Source organism: Pipistrellus hanaki (assembly GCF_964339955.1).
Source record: "Pipistrellus hanaki genome assembly, chromosome: 2".
In the NCBI taxonomy this organism is placed as follows: domain Eukaryota; kingdom Metazoa; phylum Chordata; class Mammalia; order Chiroptera; family Vespertilionidae; genus Pipistrellus; species Pipistrellus hanaki.
Genome location: NC_140504.1, coordinates 47388352 through 47415193, shown reverse-complemented (window position 1 = coordinate 47415193; position 26842 = coordinate 47388352). Strand labels below are relative to the sequence as shown.

General features: G+C 37.5%; 1 protein-coding gene across 5 annotated transcripts in view; it reads left to right on the top strand.

Annotated features, from left to right (window-relative positions):
• ATP13A3 (ATPase 13A3) overlaps positions 1-26842 on the top strand; it is a 92033-nt gene that overhangs the window by 59242 nt on the left and 5949 nt on the right. For 4 of the 5 annotated variants that reach the window (XM_084871504.1, XM_084871502.1, XM_084871505.1 and 1 more), the window contains 12 exons: positions 1774-1949; positions 2709-2831; positions 2914-2993; positions 3618-3660; positions 3954-4063; positions 4371-4467; positions 5363-5435; positions 8736-8913; positions 11153-11340; positions 14811-14899; positions 20165-20245; positions 21839-21928. In XM_084871504.1, coding sequence (XP_084727630.1) covers positions 1774-1949; positions 2709-2831; positions 2914-2993; positions 3618-3660; positions 3954-4063; positions 4371-4467; positions 5363-5435; positions 8736-8913; positions 11153-11340; positions 14811-14899; positions 20165-20245; positions 21839-21928 — 1328 coding nt within the window. The remainder of the gene's footprint in view (positions 1-1773; positions 1950-2708; positions 2832-2913; positions 2994-3617; positions 3661-3953; positions 4064-4370; positions 4468-5362; positions 5436-8735; positions 8914-11152; positions 11341-14810; positions 14900-20164; positions 20246-21838; positions 21929-26842) is intronic. The other variant, XM_084871506.1, reaches the window with a different exon arrangement.

The following is a 26842-nucleotide window of genomic DNA, read 5'->3' as shown; positions in this document are numbered from 1 at the left end:
TTCTTATAGCACCTATTGTGCCATGCTTTGTGTTAGATATTTGTACATTTGTTTGCTTTACTAGAATGAGATTTTTTTTAGGGTTAAGAATATCTTTTAGTTATTTTGCAATTTTCTACAATTTTCAGAACTGTGCCACGTGCATGGAAAATGGTTAATAGATACTGTTAGAATTATATTTTTAAAAATATATATTTTTATTTATTTCAGAGCAGAAGGGAGGAGAGAGGGATAGAAGCATCAGTGATGAGAGAGAATCATTGATCAGTTGCCTCCTGCATACCCCCAACTGGAGATCAAGCTCGCAACCCAGAATGAGCTTGCAATCCAGCATGTACCTTCACTGGGAAATCTAACCATCATCTCCTGGTTCATAGGTTGATGGCTCAACCATTGAGCCACACTAGAATTATATTTTATGTATAAGATAGTACATTTATTATAATCACTTGAAACAGTGTAAGAATGAAAATAGCCTTTTTTTTTTTTTTTAGAGAAATTATTCTCTTTGAAGCTGTCTTTTTTTTTTTTTTTTTTTTTTTTTCACTACTATAGCTGGATGATTCTCCTGGTGTTATTGTACTTTTGACAATACATAAATGCCATTCTTTACCTGTGTGAAATTGTGGTAGCTCTTAGTATTTTTTGTTAGTAGTAATCAAAATTAAGCTACTCATTTTATGGCATTTATGTGTTCATTAAGACTTATATGGTAAAGGCCAGAGCACATTTTTTATGATTTAGACCCAGATTCTCTGATAGTATAGTTACTACTATACAACTGAAGTAACTAACTTTATTATCTTTCCAGCAATTCTTGGTTTTAATAACTGCTTCAAGACATTTTCCATCTCTGTATCTCTTTCCCCTTTTTCTCTACAATGACTGACTACGTCTTTGTTGTCCTAAGGGGTCTGTAATATTGCTCTTCAGTTCTGATAGCAGTGGGCTCCCAAGACCTTTGTCAGCTTCTCCTGTAAGCCAGTATTTTCTTCTCTTGAACATATCCTTTACAGTGCTGTGCTTCTTTTTTTTCTCATGGCTGAGAAGTTGTCTGTCTTGCTTCTCTTTACATCTTGTAAAGATTATATTCTTACTACCTTGCTTATCTTTTAGTTTTGTGTAATCTTGCTTTTGTAATTCATTCTTTCCTGTGATACTATTCTAGTGTTCTTAAACAGATCACTGGTCACTCCTAGGCTGTTTCAAAAAATATTTATTGAGCTCCTGCTCTGTATGTAGCACTGTGGCAGGTGCTACTAGTGACTGACTCAAAGGTTGAGAATGGCCCTGTGGCTTGGTGCTCGGTTGAAATGTTGTCCTGTGCACCAAAAGGTTGTAGGCTTGATTCCAGGTTAGGGCATATAGTACTTAGATTGCAGGTTCTATCCTCCTTCAGGCCAAATACAATAGGCACCAATTGATGTTTCTCTCTCATATCGATGTTTTTCTCTCTCTCTCTCCTTTCCTTCTCCCCTCCTTCTCAAAACAATAAAAAGATATCCTCAGGTGAGGATTAAAATAAAGATTTAGAATGTATTTGGTTTTAAAAATTATGGGTGAGAATGTTCTGACTGTGCTTGCATTATTTAAAGCTTCCTTTGATAAGTATGTCCTGATTTTATTATTTTTAAACTCTAAGAGTAAAGACCATACATTATCTTCATTTTGCCCAGTCCAGTGATAGGAACTATAGTAGATTTTCAATAAGCACTTGTTGCTTAATCCATTTATGTTTTAATTTTAATGTGTTTTTAATATTTTGAAAATTAGGTGACAACATGTTGACTGCTGTCTCTGTGGCCAGAGACTGTGGAATGATACTACCTCAGGATAAAGTTATTATTGCTGAAGCATTACCTCCAAAGGATGGAAAAGTTGCCAAAATAAACTGGCATTATGCAGACAGTCTAACTCAGTGCAGTAATTCATCAGCAATTGACTCGGAGGTAATGTCAAAATGAATTACTCTCTTTGAAGCTGTCGTGTTTTAATTTAGTCTAAAAACTAAAATGTGCATTAAAATTGAACAAAACAAAAAGTAAACAGAAAACCGAAACCTGAGCTTCTGATTCATTAGACCGAGGATCTCAATACTTTAAATTTTGATAGTTACACAAACTTGAAAAGCACACTTTTATTAAAGTATAAGAATCTCAAAGATTTATTCTATTTTAAATAGTGATAAATGGTGCAGGTGGGCCAAAATATTAAGTTCATGGATTGTTTCAAATTGAAGCTGATAATTAAGCCTTCCTATGTTTTTGTATGTGTGTGTGGTTTTTTTTTAAAAAAACATATAGATAGGTTCGTCCCCTTAAAATTGACTTTCCCTTCATTTTCTTTTTAAAAAAAATTTTATTGATTTTTTTACAGAGAGGAAGGGAAAGGGATAGAGAGTCAGAAACATGGAAGAGAGAGAAACATCGATCAGCTGCCTCCTGCACACCTCCTACTGGGAATCTGCCTGCAACCAAGGTACATCCTCTTGACCGGAATTAAACCTGGGACCTTTCAGTCCACAAGCCAATGATCTATCCACTGAGCCAAACTGGTTAGGGCTCCCTTTGTTTTCAAAAAATGTTAAACTTTCAATGTCTTGTGTAAAATATCAAATGACAAAATTTAGTTTTTGATCAGATTATTTAAAATAAGTAATGTTATGTGGTTTGGCTTTCTAAATATTATTTTGAATGTTGTATACACAGGCAATTCCAATTAAATCAGTCCATGATAGCTTAGAGGATCTTCAGGTGTCTCACTATCATTTTGCAATGAATGGAAAATCATTTTCAGTGATACTGGAGCATTTTCAAGACCTTGTTCCAAAGGTTAGTGATTTGGGTTTATGTATGTGTTCACATAAATACATTGTAAACAGTATTTTAAAGAAATTCATATTTTTTTCCCCAGTTGATGTTGCATGGCACTGTGTTTGCTCGTATGGCACCTGATCAGAAGACACAATTAGTAGAAGCATTGCAAAATGTAGAGTAAGTATTGGGGTGTGTGGTGGTATTTATTTATTTATTTATTTGGTGAATTGTAGTTTATTTTCAAACCTAGAAAAGTAATATTTCATATATAATATTATCCCCTATGAGGTAGGTAGGCAATAACTTAAAGTGTCTATTTAAAAGAGGCTTATGTGCTCATGTAGGATCTTGCAGCTGAAGTAAAATATCTACAGTTTCTTTTCTAGGTCATATGTATAAGGTAGAGTTCATTCATCTCAGTTTGATGGAAGTACTTTATAGTTTAGGTAAATAAATATGTTTCAAGTTTTTAAGGGAGAACTCTATACTGATAGCATTAAAAGTAAGTGTGCTAAAGGGTATACAAACCCAAGTACTTTGCTCTAAAGATTAGGAAATTGAGATGTTAAAATGATAAACTGATTTGTCCATCTTGTGGCAGAAATAGGACAATACCCAGGTTATTTGACAGGCAGGCTGTTACAAAGCAATATGCCTGTGATCATTGTAATGAAAAGATTCCTTTGTTTCACTGGGGGAATTTTGGTTTATTAGCTCTCCATAATATGGTATTAGCGAAATCTAAATTATTGTGTCTTTTAGGAAATTAATCAAAATCTTAACATAATTTTTGTTTTCCAGTTACTTTGTTGGGATGTGTGGTGATGGTGCAAATGATTGTGGTGTAAGTATACTTTCTGTAATTTATAATTCTTTCTCTAGCCCAGGGGTGGGGAACGTCTGGCACGCAGGTCATGTAAATCCTGCAAAATCATTTGGTCCGGCCCTGCCAAAGCATTAGGAGTGAGTTAATGAAATGCTTGACCAAAATAGCAGGCTAATTTTTAAGTTGATTATTTTGTATGGCCCTCAAATGATGTTATAAATACCCAAATGGCTCTTGACAGAAAAAGGTTCCCCATCCCTGCTAGCCTAAGTCACATTGACAAAATGTTACCAGTTTTCTCTTTCTTTTAGGCTCTAAAGAGGGCACATGGAGGCATTTCTTTATCAGAGCTTGAGGCTTCAGTGGCATCTCCCTTTACCTCCAAAACTCCTAGTATTTCCTGTGTGCCAAACCTCATCAGGTAGGACAAATGGAAAATTTCCTCTTGTCTCTTTGTAGCTTGCTTTAATAATATGGGGGGGAAATTATCACAGAAAGTAATATGAATTTGGTTTTATGGTTATTTGGTATATTTGATCTGTTATTTATTAGCAACAGATTGATTGTTACTCCTCATCACTTCCAATTCTGCTTTGGGTTAGTTCTTTGGGTAGAAGTGTGCTTTATTGTAGCGTTTGAATGTTAATTTTCATCTGTTAAGATATAATTGTGGTTTGGAGGAGGAGTTTGAAATGCCTTTATTCACATGCCAACATTTGTTTTCACAGGGAAGGCCGTGCTGCTTTAATGACTTCCTTCTGTGTGTTTAAATTTATGGCTTTGTACAGCATTATACAATACTTCAGTGTTACTCTACTGTACTCCGTGAGTACTAATATTGCTTACAGAGTTAGCACTTAGTGTTAAGACATTTAAATTAAGATATGAGCGTATGTGTTTGATTTTGAGTACATGCATTAATTATGGAATTTACATAAGTAGCAGTTATAAATTTTTCTTTAGTTTTACTATGTTTTGTGTAGCAGATTGAAAAATATCAGTCTGGAATAGCTTAAGACTGGCAGCTGTGGTTGAACTGTGTGAATAAAAGATAATTGTATACTTTTTTGCCTTGAGCACAGATTGAAAATCTTTTTAAGAATCCTTCTAAATGCTAAATAAGCTGTGACATATTTCAGAATTGTAGTTAACTTTGCTATACATTTACAGGAAAAGGCCAGAATGAGAAAAGGTGTTTCAGCGGTAGTTGTAGGATATTATGAATTTGGAGAAAAACCTTAAACAGTGGTATACATAAGTACTCTATCAGATTTTATTCTGGAAGTGATCTCACTTTAGATATATTTCTAAGTGAACATTGGTGACATCCCAAGGAGTCTTTGTGAAACTATACTTTTTTATCATTTGTAGAAAGTATCAGGAGGGATGTTGTTAGATATTAAGGAAGCTTCAAGATACTAATTTTCAAGAATATTGAATATTGTGAGTAAAAGTTTGTGTTTTCTTTTTGCCAAAAAAACTTTTAAAAGATTTTTATTGAATGAATTGTTAGGAGATGCCTTTTATACTAATATATTAAATTGAATGTTTGCAAATATGTTGTATTTCACTGATTTGAAAGGCAAATGTATTTTACTTTTCAAGCAGGTCCAAGTGTCATGTAGTAGTAATCATTGGGGGTGGGAGGGGACTAAAACCCCAGAGGAAAGTGGTAATTGTTCCTGAAAACTAAATATGTTTTAAAAAATTACTTCTGTAGGTCTTAAGTAACCTAGGAGACTTCCAGTTTCTCTTCATTGATCTGGCAATCATTTTGGTAGTGGTATTTACAAGTGAGTATTTTGTTAGTGATTTCAAAGCCTATGAAATTCTAGTGACTTGTTAAACTTTGGTAAATTTACATCAACAATTGTAACACTGCATACCTCTCCAGATTTCCTGTTACATTGCCTTTTATTATAAGTTGCTTATGCTTTGTCCTATTTACTTTATTCTCTCTCCACTCCTTTTTGAAACATTTGAGAATAAATTAGTATTATTATGCCCCTTTCCCTCTGAATATTTTAGTACATATTGCCTAAAAACAAAGCCATTCTCTTATACTGTATAATAAAACACAGTTGTAAAGATCATGAAATTTAGCATTGATAAAATAGTATCTAATTCACAGCAGATGTTCAGGTTTTGTTATATGTACCAACAATTCCCTTTCATAATCATATTTTTTTAAATATATTTTTATTGATTTCAGAGAGAAGGGAGAGGGAGACAGAAACATCAATGATGAGATAGAATCATTGGCTGCCCCCTGCATACCTCACACTGGGATCGAGCCCACTACCCAGGCATGTGCCCTTGACCGGAATCGAACCTGGGACCCTTCAGGTTTGATTCCTGGTGCTCTATCCACTGAGCAATGAGCTATGGCCTAACAATGTCCTTTTATGCCTATCTTTTTTTCCTAGTCCTCTAGCCTAGGTCTAATCAGGGCTCACAAACTTCATGTAATTATTATGTCTCTTAGTCTTCTTTAATCAGGAATATTACATCAGCCTTTTTTTGGGGGGGTCTCTTGATATTGATATTTATGAAAAAAGATATACCAGTTATATGGCTTTGTGCAGTATATTCTAGTCAGACTCAGGCTTTAAATTCTTTTTAAAAATATATTTTATTAAATTTTTTTACAGAGAGGAAGGGAGAGGAATAGAGAGTTAGAAACATTAATGAGAGAGAAACATCGATCAGCTGCCTCCTGCACACCTCCTGCTGGGTATGTGCCTGCAACCAAGGTACATGACCATGACCAGAATCAAACCCGGGACCTTTCAGTCTGAAGGCTGACACTCTATTCACTGAGCCAAACCGGTTAGGGATAAGCTATAAATTCTTGGTGGGAATATCACATACAGGTTGCTCTGTCCTTCTAGGTAGCCTATTTAATAGAAGAGTAATATGCAAATTGACCATCATTCCATCACACAAGATGACTGCCCCCATGTGGACACAAGATGGCCAACAGGGGAGGTCAGTTGGGAGGTACAGCTCAGCAGGGGAGGGCAGTTGTGTGCAATCAGGCCAGCAGGGGAGTGCAGTTGATAGGGATCAGGTCTGCAAGGGAGGGCAGTTGGTGGGCGATCAAGCCTGCAAGGGAGGGCAGTTAGGGGTGACCAAGCTGGCAGAGGAGGGAAGTTGGAGGCGACCAGGCCTACAGGGAAGGGCAGTTGAGGGGGACCCAGGCCTGCAAGGGAGAGCAGTTGGGTCTGGGGGGCAGGCCTATATGGGAGGGCAGTTAGGGGTAACCAGGCCTGCAGGGGAGAGCAGTTAGGGGCAAACAGGTTGGCAGGGGAGCAGTTAGGCATCAATTAGGCTGGCAGAGGAGTGTTTAGGGCAGGGGTCCTCAAACTTTTTAAAGTGGGGGCCAGATCACAGTCCCTCAGAGAGCTGGAGGGCCGGACTATATGAACTACTAATTCCTACTGTAACACCTTGGCTGCGCTCACTGCCCAAAAAACCTGGCGGGCAGGATCAGACTCCCCTGGGGGCTGCATGTGGCCCGCGGGCCGTAGTTTGAAGACCCCTGGTTTAGGGGGTGATCAGGCTGGCAGGTAAAAGCAGTTAGGGGCAATCAGGAAGGCAGGCAGGCAAGCAGTTATGAACCAGCAGTCCAGGATTGTGAGAGGTATGTCTGATTGCGGGGTCCCACATTGGAAAGGATGCAGGCTGGGCTGAGGAACACTCCCCTCTTCCCCACACAAATTTTGTGCACCGGGCCTCTAGTATCATAGAAAGAGACACAAGATGTCGGTTTGTCCCAGTATTGGTGATGTTCACATCAAAATAAATAATGTCCCTAGCCAGTTTGGCTCAGTGGATAGAGCATTGGCCCATGGACTGAAGGGTCCTGGATTCAATTCAGATCAAAGTCATGTACCTTGGTTGCAGGCTTGATCCCTGGCCCTTGTTGGGGTGCGTGTAGGAGGCAACCAATCAATGTATCTCCCTCACATTGATGTTTCTCTGTCTCTCCACCTCCCACTCTCTCAAAAAAAAAAAAAAAAATCAATAGAAACATATCCTTGAGTGAGGAGGATTAACAACAACAAAAATAATAATAAAAAAAATAGTAATGGTAATAGGATCTTGACTCAATCAAATAAAAATGTACATACTGGCAGGCAATGAATGAATGAATGAATATGTAAATGAATAAATGAAATGATGGACTTAAATCATGGAAAGAACCTTTCTAGTTTTATTGACATTTTAAGCCAAATAATTTTTTGTTGTTGGGGATTATTCTGTGCATTGTAGGATGCTTACCAGCATCTCTGGCCTCTACCTAACTAGGTGCCTGTAACACTCTTCCAGTTGTGACAACCAAAAATATCTTTAGACTTTGTCAAATGTTCCCTGAGGGGCAAAATCATGCTAATTGAGAATGACTTATTTAGACCCATTTTTTAATTTTTATGAAAATTATTGGGATGAATTGGTTAATAAAATTATATTCAGGTGTACAATTCTATCATAAAACATCATAGACAGTCTTTAATGGATGCTAAAAATTAGTGAATGAGCCCTGGCAGGGTGGTTCAGTTGATTGGAACATTGTCCTGTACACCACAAAAAGGTTGTGGGTTCCATCCCAATCAGGACACATATAAGAGATGACCAATCAAGGTCTTTCTGTCTCTCTCTCTCTCTCTCTCTCTCTCTCTCTCTCTCTCTCTCTTTCTCTCTTTCTCTCCCTCTCTCCTCTCTCTCTCTCTCTCTCTCTCTCTCTCTCTCTCTCTCTCTCTCTCTCTCTCTCTGTCTCTCTCTCAAAATAACCCAAAAAAAGTTTGATGAGGGACAGGAGTTTTACATAGTCTCACTATACACATTATTTATAAACAAAGAAAAGAGAGACTTAACAGTGGATAACACCTTAATAAACAATCAGAGCCTTTTTTAATGTTACTGTTTTGTTTATTTTGCTTCAAACTTTTGTTAATGTCTTATAAGGAAGAAATTATTTTAATTGTAGTTGACAAAAACAATTTTTTAAGTTTCTAAATGAATTTGTTTATGCATTTTATAGAGTCAAATTGATTGAGCAACAAACCTTTCATCTTTTTCTTCTAATGTAGTGAGTTTAAATCCTGCCTGGAAGGAACTTGTGGCACAGAGACCACCTTCAGGTCTCATATCGGGGGCCCTTCTCTTCTCCGTTTTGTCTCAGATCATCATCAGCATTGGATTTCAGTCTTTGGGTTTTTTTTGGGTCAAGCAGCAACCTTGGTATGAAACATGGCATCCACATTCAGAGTAAGTTGATTAGTCCATTTAGAAGACTGTGAAAAGTGTGTAACATTCATGTATGTAAAAATAAAAAACTAGATGCCTGGTGCACGGATTAATGCACCAGTGGGGCCCCTTGTCATGACCTGTGGGTATTGGGCTGAAACTGGCCATTCAACACCGCCTGCTGCTCCTGCCTTCTGCTCCTGCTCATTCCGGCCCGCGGAATGGCCCGCTGAACCTGCCACTGCTTGGTAAGCTCACTGCCGCTCCACTGTAGTCTCTGGGCTGTAGTGGCCGGCTGTGAACCCCACGTCTGGTGCCCTTTGGTGAGCGGAGTGGCATTCCCACTGTGGGAGCACAATGACCACCAGGGGGCAGCGCCTGTGTTGAGCGTCTGCTTCCTGGTGGTCAGTGTATGTCACAGCAACCAGTCGATCAGTCGCTTAGGCTTTTATATGTAGAGGTTTTGCCTGCAGCTTAATTAAACACTTAAATAATTTATTTCATGACTTTATATCATGACAATTTCTCCTGTGTGTAAGAAGACAGTCTGGCAAGAGCTTAATAATCACTACGATGGTGGGGACGTTGGACCAGTTTCTTAATTTGCTACTGAGCTTTGCTTTCCTTATCTGTAAAATTAGAAAGTTGAAATTAATTCCTTGGACCTTTTATATACTCAGAATGTTGGTGTTTCTAACTTTTCTAACCCCATTTTAGGAAATAGCATTTTAAAAGCTAAATTTTTTTTTAAAGTATTATTTGTTTATGGATAGAGTGTTCTACAGTTCACAAATAATGACAATGTTATTTTAATTAATTAAACATAAAATCTATTCACTAAGGTAATTTTTAGATTTAAATTTTCAGATGCACATATTTATTGTGCTTGATTGAGGGAGATTAATTGTCTTTAAAGTTTTAGAAACATAATATTACTCTTTGCTTATCTATATATATAAAAACGTAATACTCTTAAGTGTCTGGTCTTTCAGCCAGTTGCTGTGATGCACACTGACCACCAAGGGGAGATGCTCCGACTGATAGGTTAGCTCGCTGCTGGGGTCTGGCTGATCAGGATTGGGCAAGATGGGCTGGACATGCCCTGGAGCCTTCCCATGGCCCCTCTCCTGGCCCTGATCATGTACCAGTGGGGTCCCTTGGCCTGGCCTGCGCTCTCTTCAAATCCAGGAGCCCTCTGGGAATGTTGGAGAACCAGTTTTGCCCAATCTCCTCAGGCCAGAATCTGTGCACCGGGCTTCTAGTGTGTAAATTAAAACACTGCATATGAGCCAAAGCCGGTTTGACCGACGTCTGTGGACTGAAAGGTCCCAGGTTCGATTCCGGTCAAAGGCATGTACATTTGTTGCGGGCACATCCCTGGTAGGGGGTGTGCAAGAGGCAACTGGTCGATGTTTCTCTCTCATCGACATTTCTAGCTCTCTCTCTCCCTTCCTCTCTGTAAAAAATCAATAAAAATATTAAAATAAATAAATAAATAAAAATAAAACACTGCATATGAAAAGGAATAGATGGGGTTGTTCTCAAGAATCTTACCAAATTCGTAGCAGATTTTTAAATAAATATATTTTATTGATTTCTTACAGAGAGGAGGGAAGATGGATAGAGAGTTAGAAACATTGATGAGAGAGAAACATCAAATGTAGTAGATTTTGTTACTATTTAACAATGCTTATTATAGCTGATGTTTTAGTGATGGATATTGGGGACTTCTTATACTAAGTTCTATCTTTGTTTGCCAGTTCTGTTCACCTGGAAGTAGAGATGAGAGAGCCATAGCTGGAGAATATTGACAGCCACCTCAGTGCCAAGTGCTATGCTGGACATAGACACACCCTATCCCACAGTAACCTTTTGAATGAGCAGGTGGTGTCCACACTTGCTGGTCTGGACATGGGCTCAGAAATTAAATAATATTGTCTTAGTGATAGCTAAAAAATGGTAGAGCTAAGGTCAAACCAAAGGTCATTTTACCTTTACTATGCTAAAATTACTCCCCAATTTCATATTAAGTAATGAAGTTTCTTCTAATTTTTTAATTGATTGAAATGTGACTAAATTGAAAAAACCCTTAATGTTCTTCTACCTGTTTTATATATCTTAACCTCAATATTGTTGGGTCTTTTGCTATATACCTTATTTCTGTTTATTTTATGGTAGTCAAGGCAAGTAAGGTAGAATTGGTTTCTTTTGTGCAATTGGTATTGTGTTTAGTAACATAAATTTTTTTTGTATGTTTCAGTGCTTGTAATACAACGGGAAGTCTTTATGGGAATTTCTCACATTTGTTCAATGAAACCGAAGATGATCCACATAATATACAAAATTATGAAAATACCACAGTGTTTTTTATCTCCAGTTTTCAGTACCTCATAGTGGCAATTGCCTTTTCAAAAGGAAAACCTTTTAGGCAACCTTGCTACAAGAATTGTAAGTTTGGTATTCCCATACTGCTTACCTTCTTTAAAAATAAGAAGAATAGAGTTAAAATTGTCTTTTCAAAGTAAAAGAGATATCCATAAATAGAATAAGCTTAGTGATCTAGATGTTTATTGTCTGTTGTTTTCTCCCGGTAGCTGCTACCCTAAGCTTAAAATTAATGCCACCAGTTCTGCATGTTCCTCGTTTTCACAACCGATTACTTCTGGCTGAAACTTTTATTTTTACAACCCAGTATAGGAAATTTCAATTAGAAGTAGGAACAGAGGGTATTACACTTTCTTTCTGGGTGGTCTGGACAACAGTTGTCTGTTCTTCATTTTTGACATGGGTATAGTCAATGTTCACATGGAATTCTTCTGTCACCTTTGCATCCTGCAGAAGGGGCCAGTAGAATGGAAACTTGAGCCTTGAAGACTTTTCTTCCATAGCATTAAAATTTTTTGTTTATTTTTCATTTGCTTTATTGGGGTGACATGGGTGAATAAAACCATACAGGTTTCAAATGTACAAATCTATAACACATCATCTGCATACTGCATCGTCTGCTCTCCATCCAAAGTCACATTTTTCTGCCATAAGGTTTGTGGGCTTTTTTACTCTATATAGGTTTTGTTTTTGAGTAAAAAAAAAAAAGGGGGGGGGGGGACTATGAAGGAAATCCTTTATGGTGTCTTACTTTGGTGTCATATTCTGTCAAAAGGATTTGGAGTCAACAAATCTGTGATGCCATAAACTGGGACATTTACACTAATAAAAGAGAAACATGCAAATTGACCATCACTCCACTATGTCCACCAGGCAATCGGGAGGGAATATGTAAATTAAAAGGAAAAAGATGCTGGCCATCCAGCAGCTCCAGGCTCGGAGTGACTGGGCGGGGCAGGATGCCTGCTATGAGAGGGAGGGCGGGGTGGGCCCTGGGGGCGGGGAGGCAAAGGGATCTACAGGAGTGGCACCCTGGCTGCAGCAAAGACAGACTGCAGACTGATTGAAGTCTGCAGCAAAGGCGACAGACTCCAGCCTGAGCAAAGGCGTGGGTCCTGGGTGCTGGAGGAAAACAGGTGCTGGAAGCCAAGGGAAGGAAGGCCTATTGCACTATATTCTCTGTGCAACAGGCCTCTAATACTTAATAATAAATTGAGTTTACATGTTACATTACATTTTAAATACTTAAATCTACTCTTTCTTATGGGTTCCTCATTATATCCCCATTTTCTAGTTAAAACAATTTGATGCTGAATGACTTGCTAGTGTTTACATACCTTTGTGGCAGAATGTAAAACAATCTAATCTTTAACTTAAGGAACATTCTCCCCTGGCCCTTAATCACCACACAGCAGAATTTGTTTTAATAGCTATCTTCTGGTGAAGAGTATTACTTCAATAGGATTACTAAGAAAGTTACAAGGCCAGGAGAAGCCAGGGGCTGAGAGCATAATCCACTGAAAACTCTTACCTCTCTAAAATGAATACCTGATCTTTCCATTCTTAGTTGAAATCATCTTGGTCTTTTCTTTTGGGTGGATATGTAAATCTGCCAGCCACCCACCTCTCCTGTCAAATTCCTTTGATGAGTGCCTCTTTTCCTCCCTTGGCTAAGCAGAGGAATGATTCAATTTATTTTCTCCTTCGCTTGAAGATCTTGGCAGAGTTTTATTGGTGTGATCAAAGGGGGTTGCTCCAGGAGAAAGACATGAAAATTTGAGAAGCAGTATTGAGGTGGATGTAAAAAGTTTCTGAGCCTGAGTAAATTTTTTCTTCTTGCAGCATGCCAGGAACTAGATTGCAGATCTATATTTTGCTTATTGTTTGTGAAAATGCAATAGGATTTTAAAAACATTTAATATGGGCTGTTACTTTATTGAAACAAAACTTCTATCTCCACATTTTTCTTTGGCATGTATAGTCTGACATTTCTTTTTGTCCTTTTTCATGTTTTTATTTATTTTTTAGTTTGTGTACTTCCAACTGGCATTTTTAGAGCACTTTTTTTTTTTTTTTAACAGACTCTAATAACTTATCTATGCCTCATTATGTAAGCACACAGTTAACAAGAGGGCCATGAGCAGAAAGTTTTATTTTTGAAGTTGGGAAAGTGGTACAAAGTACTTCTGGGTGGGATTTATTATTCCTAGCTATCACAGCAAACCATAGAGATAACCCACATTTAACATAAAAATCAACTCACTTTCTAGGTTTTAACCATCATTTTCTGTGGAAGTATTTTCACAGAATAAGACAGTGAAATAGTGACTTTTAAATAGTGGAATACCGCCGGCACCGGTTTGGCTCAGTGGATAGAGCGTCGGCCTGCGGACTGAAAGGTCCCGGGTTCGATTCCGGTCAAGGGCATGTACCTTGGTTGCGGGCACACCTCCGGTAGGGGGTGTGCAAGAGGCAGCTGGTCGATGATTCTCTCATCGACGTTTCTAACTCTCTATCCCTCTCTCTTCCTCTCTGTGAAAAATCAATAAAATATTTAAAATAAATAAATAAATAAATAGTGAAATACTCTATTCACCTAGCAGAAATATACTTACATTCAACTTAGAATGCTTCTATTTAGGATTATAACATACTTAATATTGAGAATAAATGTTATTCAGCACTTTTACTAGTACAGTCAACAATTGTCATTGCATACATGTTTAAATGATGATCTCGTTTTGCCATAAATAGTCTAGTCTCTTATTTGTGAGTTATGACTGGCTTGATTATCTTACAAAGTAGCTCTTTATTTGGGAGAAATAGAAATTTTCATAAAGGTTTGTGTGGGAACCCTTAACACGACCCTCGTGATTAGGGCCCACTCAGGGTCCGGTTTCTGGAGGAGGCCACACACTAAAATGAAGAGAGAGACTAGAAAAGAGTTAATTTGGGAGAAATGGGGGGACAGGCGGGAGTCAACCTCTAGTGGGAAAACTCTAGGCTCTTGCTATCCCTTTTATTGAGGCTGCTATGGGATACACCCATTACCCTTAGGCAGCTTTGGGAAATACCCAGTACCCTTAAGCAGCTTTGGGAAACACCCATAGCCCTTAGGCAGGTAATAAGGGGATTATCATATCAGAAAGGATTTACATGATTACAAGTTGGGGAAGTTGCCTCAGTTACCATTGTCTCAGTTAGATAGGGTGTGGTTGGCTCTGACCTTTCAGAGCTTCAAGGTTGACCAGCCTCTTTCTATTAGTGAGACAATGATTGGTTTCCGGCAGTTTGTCTCTTAGTTTTTAAAATACTGTTTATTTTTACATCACATAAATGAATACTTTGGTCCTAAATAATGTATTATACTCTAGGAAGTAATATTAAGCATACTTTATATACTTAATCAACCTAAATAGCAACATTCAGTGTTCACAACCAAATTTAGAATTAATAGGATTCACAGTGTACCAGTTATATGTCTTTTTATATAAAGGAACTTTCTAATTTAATTGTTTTACTTTCTTTTTCAGATCTTTTTGTTTTGTCTGTGATTATTTTGTATGTTTTCATCTTATTCATCATGTTGCATCCAGTTGCCCCTATTGACCAGGCTCTTCAGGTAAGGCTTAATTTAAGCACATCAACTATTACTGGTTGCCTGAGGAGTGATTTAGTACTTGGGACAGTAACAGAAAAGGACATATTAGTATCACATGAAGTTTACACAGCCAAATGAGACTTCTGGATGTTTGCTGTGGCTTAAAATCTATCCCTCTACTTTTATGTTACTGGGGAAATAAACTGAACTGTCTACATTTCTTTTTTCCAGGACTGCTTTTTCTGAATTTTCTAAGATACAGTTTTATTAACCCAAAGATAACCTATAAAGAATAAAAACATAATTAAAACAGAAGCTTTTATTGACTCTTCTTGCTATTTTATTTTTCTTTCCTGTTTCTTCACTTTGCATTCCATTTCTACAAACAGATGTCCCAAACCAACGTACTTATTGAATAGTCTGCACACACTGCTGCTTCTTCAATATTGATTGAGTTCTCCATACTTTGAAAAAAATATATTCTTTTAAAATGTATTCAGAAATAAAGGGAGAGGAAAAGAGAGATATAAATATCAATGGTGAGAGAGAATCATTGATCAACTGCTTCATGCACACCGCTTAATAGGACGTGCCCTTGACTGGAATCGAATCCGAAACCCTTCAGTCCACAGGCCAACACTTTATCCTCTAAGCCAAACCAGCTAGGACTCTCCATACTTTTTTTTATTAAAAACTATGTATGATGAAATACTTTTATACAAAAGAATATGCACACATTTAATTTGTGATGCATAATAGTAATAAAAATAACACCCATGAATCCATTATCAAACCTAAAAGTAGCATCATCAAGACAGTAAGTTTGTCTAAACACCCCGAGAGAATTACTATTCTAAATTTTTACTTCATTGTGTTGCTTTTTATTATACACTTGTTATATAAGCATGAAGTCATAAAAGATAGTTTTGCTTGCTTTTGAACTTTATGAAAATCGTATCTTGCTATCTGTATTTTTCTGTGACTTGCTTTTTCCTGTTAGCATCATTTCTGAGATTCATGCATTTTATTTTCACTGCTATATAGTATTCCACTATAGGATTATACTATAATTCATTTATCCATTGTTTTTTGTTTTCTGTGAGCACTTACAATTTAGCTTTCTCAGTTATGCCAAGTTGTTTTCCAAAGTGACTGTATCAGTTTATACTTTCATCAGTGTATGAGAATCCATTGTTACACATCATTGCCAACAAACACTTGTCTAGTGGATGTATAAGTGTTATATCATGATGGTTTTAATTTGCAAATTATTAATTTTAAGTTACTAAAGAGGTTGAGCATTTTTCATATGTATTTTGGCCCTTTTTAGTTCCTTTGTGAAATGCCTATTCATGTTTTTACCCACTTTTTTCTATTAGGATGTTGTCTTATTTTTAGAAGTTCCTAATGTGCATGGCTATATATGTGATAACTTGGGCATGTGCCCTTGACTAGAATTGAACCCAGGACCCTTCAGTCTGCAGGCCGACACTTTATCCATTGAGCCAAATTGGCTAGGGCCTTCCTAAAGGTTTTAATACAAGTTTTTGTTAGATTTATTTTTGGGGTATTATCATTTTTGTTCCTTTGATAAATATGTTTAAAATTATACTTTCTAATTTTATGCTGGTATAAACAATTGTTTTGTATATTCATCTCATATCCAGAAGCCTTGTCAAAGTTTATTCTAAAAACTTTTAGATTCTCTCTGGGCTTTTCTGTTTTAGATAGTCATCATCTATAAATAATGACAATTGTTTTGTTTCTGACATTTCAGTACTTAGCTTTGTATATATTTTTCACGTCCATTAACCTTATTAATGTTGCTTTTAATGGTACTGATATGCTGTAATGTCCCTGACTCTAAAAGGAGTGCTCTTAATATTTTATCATTGGATATATTGTGGGCTGGGTTTCTGGTATATAACTGTTTTATCAGGTTGTGGAAGCTTCCTTCTATAGTGTTGCTACCATAAATAGATGATTAATTTTACCTAATGCTTTTTCTACAGCCACTGAAGTGATCACATAGTTTTTCTCCCTAAAGAATGTAGTAAATTGTAGTTAGTTGACTGGTATTCAAATGTTGAACTAACATTGTCTTCAGGAAACCCAATTTGGTCATGATGCATTCTTTTTCTGGATTTGGTTTGCTATGATTTTGTTTAGAATTTTTGTTTCTGGTTGCATGAGTGAGATCAGACTTAATTTTTCTTCGTTGTATGTTATTGAGAGGTTTGCATGAAAGTTATATGAGCTTTATGGGATGGTATTCCACTTTTTGAACTTTTCCATAATTTAATCCCCTTTGAATGGGTATTTAGGTTGTTTCCAGTGTTTTGCTATTGCAAATTCTTATGCTGTATTGCAAATCCTTATGCACTTCATTAAGAAGGACAATTGCATACTTGGAGGTTAAATGTGCAGAAATGGAATTGTTTGGTCAAAGGGCATCTCGAATTTTAATTTTTATAAATACTGTGTTATTTATCTTAGAAGAAACTGACAGTTTATCATCTTAACAGCAGTGTACTGACTCCCGGCCATTTCATTTATCTGCATGGTTCACCCATCAACATATTTAAACTAAGCTCATCATTTTCTTCCTCAGCTCTGCTTTGTCTCTGTTTCTTGGTACCACTGTTTACCCAAGTCAGAAGTGTGTATTTTATCCTTATTTATTTCTTTTCTTTTTATAGCCAGTCTGTTGATAGATTCTCTCAGTTTTCTTATTCTGAATATTTCTCTTTTCATTCCAACCCCATTTGTTACCTAAAAAGAAACTATTGTTTCCTCTATTCACAATACTTTTGACACCAAATGTTTTGGAGTGGTTCCACACCAACCAGTTCTCCAACTCTCTGGACATCAACTGGATATCTTGCATTTCAATTCTGACACTAACCACCTGGAGATAGTGCAGGTTAAGGGCTCAGCCACACAAGACTATACAACTTCAGACACCAGTTGTAAATCCTAGCTTGTCACCTGTATTTCTGACCAACCAGCTATAAATTGGTTCCTGCAAACCCCTTTTGAGGTTTCATAATTTGCTTTATCAGCTACAAGAACTTAGGGGAACACTTACATTTACTAATTTATTATCCTATCTAATAAAAGAGTAATGTGTAAATTGACTGTCACTCCAACACACAAGATGACCACCCCACGTGATTAAAGACGGCTGCCTCCATCCTATCTAATAAAAGAGTAATATGCAAATTGACCATCACTTCAATACACAGGATGGCTGCCCCCATGTGGTCAAAGATGGCTGCCCCCATATGGACATAAGATGACTGCCACAAGATGGCTGGCAGGGGAGGGCAGTTGTGGGCAATCAGGCCAGCAGGGCAGGGCAGTTAGGGGCAATCAGTTGGGATGACCGAGCCTGCAGGGGAGAACAGTTGGGAGGGACCCAGGTCTGCAGAGGAGAGCAGGGCGGGGGGGGGGGGGGGGGGTGGAGGGGGAGGTATGCCTGCAGGGGAGGGCAGTTGGGTGGAACCAGCCCTGCCGGGGAGGATAGTTAAGGACGATCAGATTGGCAGGGGAGGGCAGTTAGGGGTGACCAGGCCTGCAGGGGAGGGCAGTTGAGGGCGACCATGTTGGCAGGGGAGGGCAGTTAGGGGCAATTGGCCCAGCAGGGGAACAGTTAGGTATCAATCAAGCTGGCAGGGGAGTGACTAGGGGGTGATCAGGCTGTCAGACAAAAGTGGTTAGGGGCAATCAGGCAGGCAGGCAAGTGAGCAGTTGGGAGCCAGTAGTCATGGATTATGAGAGGGATACCCATGTAGGTGGAATCGGGCCTAAATGAGCAGTTGGACATCCCTTGAGGGTTCCCAGATTGGAGAGGATGCAGGCTGGGCTGAAGGACACACTCACCCATGCACAAGTTTCTTGCACCGGGTCTGTAGTAAAGAATATAATAAAAAGGTACAAATGATCAGCCAGATGAAGAGTTATGTAGGCAGAGGTCTTCTGGAAAGACCCAGAATACAGAGCTTCTGTCCCTGTGGAGCTGGAATTTACCACTCTCCCAGCACATGAATATCTCTAAAACCTCTAGTTTAGGTTTCTTTTGTTTTTTAAAGGAGGCTTCATCACTATGAATGATCAGTAATTAATTCAATCTCCAGCCCAGCCCCTCTTTCCTTCCTGGAGGATGAGGAAGTGGAGCTGAAAGTTCCAAGCTTCTAATCATGGCTTAAATCTTTCTGGTGGGCAATTCCTATCCTGAAGCTCTTCAGTAGCCCACCCAGTGTAGCCTCATTAGAACAAAAAGCATTTCAGGGAATTTAGAAGTTCTGTATAAGACACTCTCTATCACCTCAATCACTCAGGAAATTATAAGAGTTTTAAGAGCAAAATGTCATGAACCAGGGACAGACCAAATACATATTTCTTATCATGCCCACCACTTTAATTCAAGCTACTGCCACCTTTTGTTTGGATTACTATAGCAGTCTTCACCCCTTCTTGCTGGAGTCTTAAATGTTTTTATAAAATATTAGATTGCTCCTCAGCACCTAGCACAGTATCTTGGATATTCACTCAGTGAATATTTGCTGACTATAGGATGAATGTGTAAATGGGTTTTTTCTTTTTTCTTTTCTTTTTTTTTTTTTTTAGGCCTTAGAAATTAATTACAGATTTTAAAGTGAAAATTTAGATTGTATTTCTTAAATTGATCTGTATAGTTCTTTTATTCACTTGTCTGTATGTCAGTATAGGTAAAAAATATTTTATTATTAGATCAGTATCTGCTCCATTGTTTAAAGACAAGATTTTATTTAAAAAATGGGGACTTATTAGCCCTAGCTGGTTTGGCTTGGTGGATAGAGCATTGGTCTGTGTACTGAGGGGTCCCAGGTTCGATTCTGGTCAAGGGCATATGACATTGATGTTTCTCTTTACCTCTCTCTCTCCTTCTCCTTCTCCTTCTCCCTCTCCTTCTCCCTCGACCTCTCTGAAATCAATAAAATTTTTTAAAAATAGGGTCTTAATAGAAATTTATGGTCTAGTAAGGCTTAAGCTATTCAATCTGAGTGATGAAGATCTGACTAAGCTCAGCCACTTTAATATTTTTTTAACATTGTTATTTACACTGAGTTTTATCATCTGAAAAGTGGATATAATATCTACCTTGTGGCGCTACTCTGGATTGAGTAGGTATTCTATGTGATGGTGCTTGGTACATAATAGGAATTAAATTAATCTTAAAGTTATGTAATGCCATAAATATAAACTATATACTACAATTTTAACTTAAAAATTTTTGTCTTACAGATTGTGTGTGTACCATATCAATGGCGTATAACTATGCTCATCATTGTTCTTGTAAATGCCCTTGTATCTATCCTGGTGGAGGTAAGCACTTCAGATAATCAAATGGCTACCTTGCTGCTTTGGGATTCTTGGTGATTTAATGGTAATGGGGGAAGAGAACAGGTAGCATTATGGAAGCCTACAAAGTTTCAGTTTCATTTTAGTTAAATTTTTTTTTAGCCTTCTGATATTTCCATTAACTGATAGTAGTCATATTAAGGGATATTACTTAGCTGTACTCATACAGGTAGAAAATAATCAGTGAGCTAGCAAAAATTAGTGATTGATAGAAAGGGGAGAAAATTGGTGCTCAGAATTGTCAGGGGAAGGTAGGAGGCAAATCAATAAAGAGGAAACCACCAAATTGGACGGGTTGTGGGGTGTGGTGGGGGTGGAGATTGGTGATCAGGCGGCCTATAAACTGGTGACCAAGAAATCAGAGTGAGCTGGTACCACCGAGTCCTGTGATATGTGGTAAAATTTCCCATTTAAGGAAGAAAAGGAAGAAGGGGGACTTTCTCCATGAAAAGTCATAAATATTAATAATAAGAGAGTTTATTGAGTGTATAAAATAATGACCGTTATGAATTTACCCAGTCTCAGCATTGATTAGTGAAACTTCCTCTTTGATATTTGCTTTTAAGTTCCCTCTAGAGGTCTTAGGACTCTTTGATTCATTGTACATTGTACAATTATTCTTCTTTTAGGATTGCCTTTACATCCATTTTTATAAAAGAAACTGCTGGGTTCTCATTGCTATTTATTAATATAATTTTGTCTGTTCTCCAAACTGTTACTATTCTCTTCTACAATAGCAACATATGAAATGGAAAGAGATAACAGGTGTGATTTTTAAGTTAAGGGTTTCATAGGACATGATTTTGAATTAAAATTAGGTAATTTGGAACTATATACTTCAATGATAATATTTCTAGACTTGGAAATTATGCTTAATTTGTTGTCTTTCTAAAAGATATTAAATTTGGACCATAGTTGGCAGCATGGATTTTATGGTACTGGCACCGATCTTTTTAGAGTGTCCAGTGGGATGTGTGTTTGCTATTGTGTGGACAATAGAAAGCACAACCAAGACATTGTATTTTAAAAGCTTTTCTTTTTCTAAAGGGTAAGTTCAACTTTTCACTCAAATGTTTAAGATATATATACTTTTTAAAACAGATTTTTTTTTTTTTTAGGGAATCCTTTCATCATCCCTCATAATGTTTTACTCTTGTTCACTATCAAAAGAATTATTTGTGTTGGATTCTGAAAATCACATTCATATATAGATACAGATACATATAGAATTAATTGTAAATATTCAATGGAAATAACTCACTGTTAAGAAAAATACTGGATTATAAGCATTATTTTAATATGGGGAGCCTGACTATTCATATAAAAGTCATGTTTTATGAAAAATTTAGAGGTCCCATTTTATCAAGAATTTTGTGATGCATTTGTCATAAAATTCATGTTGTTATTTATTTGTCTGCAATATTAACTGAAATTCTCTATATAACAAATCATGTTTTTTACTAATGATTCAGCATTGTGTGATCCTTTTTAAATGTGCACATTAATAAAGAATGACTTAGTCATTTTTAATTCTTAACTCACTGGAATATCTCTCAGAACTTCTGCCTTGACATGGTCCTTTGGAAAGTTGTGTTCAATCGAGACAGACAAGGAGAGTATCGCTTCACCACCACACAGCCAGCACAGGTTGGAACTCAGCACTTGCTCTCAACTCTTCATGTATACCCAGACTCCTTCAGTTGTGTACTCTGCATTCTGTAGTCTCATGTTCTGTTGTGTGTTGCTTCAACCTTTTTCCCTATGCCTGGCATTTCATTTTTTGTAAGGAGTCTTAGAAAATTCATGGCAAACCTTTGTTACAGGCTTCTCAGGACCTCAGAAATTTCATAAGTCTTTTTTCCATTCCAATCCTTACTTTGTGTTTATGTAAAGGTCTTGCCCTCAGTGGTGAGAGTTAATTTTTCCATTTCTATTTGGCTTAAATGTTATGTTTTTTGTTTTCATGAGTCTCATTAGAAGCTAAATGAGATTTATGTAAACAAAGTTATGAAATGGGAATTATTTCTAAATGGATCAGAGTCCAAAGGTCAAAACTTTCAGCAATTATTTCTGATTTATTGTTACTGTATCTTAATTTTGGGTGGCTTTTAGGCTTTTCTCAGCATATGTCTCTCATCATTCAGAAAATTTTCAGGCAGTGCTTATTTTTATACAAACCATGGCTTAGGATTTTTTATTCTTTTGGACCCATTATATAACTTATTGCTTGAAAGATAATGCAAGCACTGTGATAAAAAGAAAATGAGATATAAACCCATTTCCTGGTGTTAAGGTTTTGACCTATAGTTTTTTTCATAGAAAATATAAGTTAATCTTATTTTTTAAACTTATGCCATTGAATTACATACAGCTCTACAGTTTGTTTGTTTGTTTGTTTGTTTATTTGGTTAATTTTCTTCTGAGGATATTTTTTTCCCATTGCTTTTCAGAGAGAGTGGAAAAGAGGCAGGGAGGGAGAGAAAGAAACATTGATGTGAGAAACACATCAACTGGCTGCCTCCCACATGTCCCACTGGGGGCAGGGCGGGAACTTGTAACCCAGGTACATGTTTTTACCAGGTACATGAGACCCTTTGGACCTGGGGTTTGATGCTCTAACCCCTGTGTAACACCGGCCAGGGCTCTACAGCTTTTTGGGTATAGAGAACTTAATGATGCAAAGTCTCACCACCTCATTATCTTACTCCTTTGTTTATAGATGGATGAAGTATTCTAAATATTTTACTAAAGATTTCTGTATCTAAATCTTTTACTCATCATGAGCCATGCAAGGAAACTTAAAGAGTTCAAAAGGATTTCTTGGCATTGCTGAATTGGGCTTTTCACTTATTTTCAGGGTTGTTTTTTTTTTTTTTTAAACTTAAGTAGCAACTTCCTGAGTTTTATTTTGTAATTTAGCAGGCTTGATGCCCAGAATAATACCACATGATCCTTTGATAAGAGGTCCTGGAGAGTGCTATTTATTTTTCTAAAGTTTCATGATGAGTAGTGATATATATATGGCTAATGTGCACAGTGTCCCCTCGAGAGTTCGACTGGGGAACGAGGAGTTCAATCCCTCGCTATGATGTACACTGATCACCCGGGGGTTTTATGGAACGAAGAAAGGCCCTGGCCAGCAGCCGGAAGGCCCCCATCAGTCCTCATCACTGGCTAGGCCTAAGGACCCTACCCATGCATGAATTTCATGCACTGGGCCTCTAGTAGTTTTATAATGATGGGATGAGTTTGGAATCAGCTTCAGTGTCTTTTTCTCAAAGCAGTGTAATGCCTTAGTAGTGGGCATTAAGGACTCAATTCCTTTAGCTAAATCTCCTGTGTCTATATTTCTTTTGATTAACTCACTACATTATTTCAGAGGTTAACTTTGGTTCATATCATCAGTTCTCATATGAGATACTTGTATTGGTAAGGCTCAAGCCAAGGAAAACATTTACTGTGAGTTATCAGCTTCTCCAGAGAGATCTACAACTGACAGGAAGTAAATGCAGGTTCTGAAGAGGAATTATACCCTGACTTAGTCAAAATTTGGTATCATAAAGCTGTAAACCATTTAATTGGAAATCTTGCTTCATTGTTCACCCAAAATTAAATGGTAGAAAATTCTGTCATTTGCTACATCTCTGTTTTTTTAAACATTTGTTAATAAGTATCTGCCCTTATTTTTAAGAGTTTGTGCCTCTCACATGCAGTCCTGTCTCTGGAGCATTTAGGGAAGAGTGAAGGTAGAGAGAGTGAGTGGTCTAGAGCAGGTAGTTCTTGCATGTCCTGTGTGCTTACCAGTTTGAGAATCATTGAGTAGACAAGAATTTTAGTCCTCATTTTCTATGAACATGATTAAGAAATTATTGGCTTTAAAAAGAGTTTTTATAACCTCTTAACACAGAATGATACACTTTCGTCTTCTGACATTTGTGTGTGTAATGAGGTGTCACTTCATATTATGACTTTTCAAGAGCCAATCCTATATAATAAAAGCCTAATATGCAAATTGTACCCTCAACTGGGAGTTTGACTAAGGGGCGAGACTGGCTGGCTAACGGCCTGCGGCCCCAACCCAGAATGTCTAGTCCAAGATGTCAGTAGTACCTGCCATAGTGAAAAAGAAAGTAAAGATGAGGGTGCCAGCTACACCTAGGATTTCTGTGGCTGCCATAATTGTCCCTCACCACAAACTCCGGTTCCACGTTTGTCCATTCTGTATATGCACTTTCTACCGAGAATCCCATGAGGTCTTCTCAAACTCTAACTCCTAACCTTCTATACTAATGTCGAGGGAAGAACATTTCTCTTTCTTCTTTTCCTTCTTTACTCTATGTACTCAGAGACCATTGAGTTGGACTGAAAGCTAGAGAACCTCAACTAGGCTTCAGATCTTAGACACTTAAATTGCGAAGTCAAGAACCTCACCTGGAAATCTCTAGTAACCATGTCAAAAAAAATCTGATGATCTAACAAGGTGCTATACACTTCTAGGATCCTTCCAATTTTAAGGGATTTCTAACTTCATTTTATACATAGAGAAATAGCATTTATTCCACTTGCCAAGATTTTGCATCTAATGAAATGGCAGAGTTGGGAGTGGAAGCCATGGTTTTTTATTTCAGGAGGAGTGTTTTCCCACTATGCTACATTGCCTCCTTTATGGGGTTATATAGGTATAAACTAATATTAACAATCACATGACAAAATGGAGACAAGCCATAGCTACTGTCAATACTACTTTTTATGGTAGACACCATATGAGGCATTTTGTATAAATTCTAATTGTTATGACAATCTCGAGATATAGGAATGTCTTTAGTTTCTCTCAATTCTTACAGATGAGGAAACAGTGTTAGAACTGGAATTCAGATTCAGATTTATTTGGACCCAGGCCCATATTATTTCTAGGTCAAATAGCTCCTATCTAGTCTTTAACTACAAAATAAGTATCACTTTTTATTTAATAGATACTGTGTTCTACTTGGCCTACTGAACATTCATGCAGCTAACCTAATTCAGATACAGGAAGGATTTTTACATAATACTAATTTATTTCCTTTAGTGATTGTTTTACTTCTAGATGCTAGGTGGCCTGAATAAAATTGAAAACAGATTAAGTAAACACATGCAAATAATCAAAGTTAAAACTTTTACGTAGCTAAATATTTCTCAGATGTTAAGACTTATTCTCTGACCAAAAAACAAAAATCTTGATATACCATGATTTTCAAGCAAAAGTATCTATATATATAAAAGCCTATGCAACCATCCAACCATTAGACTGTCCCACTGGTAGCTATGATGCGCAATGCCCACTAGGGGGCAGACACTCCAACTGGTAGCTGTGACATGCACTGGCCACCAGGGGGCAGACACTCAACACAGGAGCTGCTGAGCTGTGGTGACTTGGCAGCTGCTGTTCTTGGGTGATACACCCAGGACCAGAGAGGAAGGAGCCTGATTCCAGGGTGTGTCACCCGAGAACCACCCTCTCACAATCAGGGAGTCCTGAGGGGATGTCGAAGAGCCGATTTTGGCCGGATTCCATAGGCCAGTCCAAGGGACCCCACTGGTACACGAATCTCTGCTCCAGGCTTCTAGTTCTTCAATAAATGCCTTTGAACTTCATCCTTGATCTACTGAATGAAAACAATTCAGTGGAGTGTCCCATCATCTCTATACAGCTTTACCCTGTTTGAGAAATCTGTGCTGCATGGCCTCTTGGTGTCTTGGTGGCTGCTTAGTGGTAGATGTGGAACTAGAATTATAGTTTGATCCTGCCTGAGGATTTGTGCCTCTTTATATTTTTATTTTTTGGGGGAAAATCCAAGTGTTAGCTATAGTCTTTATGCCACTTAGAATATTGTTCGAGCTTATGTATTTATAATGCTAATTCTCATTGTCCTTATTTGTTTTATATTCAGGATTGGTATGGAAGAAGACTTTTATGAAAATCATAGTACCATTATAACATGTCCTGCAAGCCTGGCTTTACATTTTACATGCTACCCATGAAAACATTTCCTAAAAGACACTGCAAAGATTAAACTGGCATTGGGGTTCTAGAATGAAGTCTGTAATGGTCTAAGAAGCAGGAGAATTTTAGCTGTAGAACTTATTGGATGTTCTTTGTGGTTTCTTGTTGGTCTGTGGTAGCCTCTTTCCCTTTTCCGGGGGATACACGTGGTTATTTAGCCAGGTTTCCTTTCAGGAGCCAACCAGAAGCTCTAGTTGCTGAGGCTCATGTGTTCTCCTGCTTCTGAGACCGGAGTGCTCATTCTGAGTCCTGTGGTGCTCCCCTCTTCGCTTTCTGGCTGCACAGTGCTTGCTTTTCTCCTCTTGCCACCATCTTCTCTCTGGATTTATTTTTCATTCCAGCATGCCTGTAACACCTTTTATTTTCTCTACCGGTGTATTATATTGTGTTTGAGAATGTGTGTGGTATGTTTGTACTTGCAAACTAACAAATCTATTCTTGCTTATAGTATATATTTTTGTATATGATGTTTGGGGGAGGTGAAGACATAGGAACAAAATACGTGTTTAATTACAGTG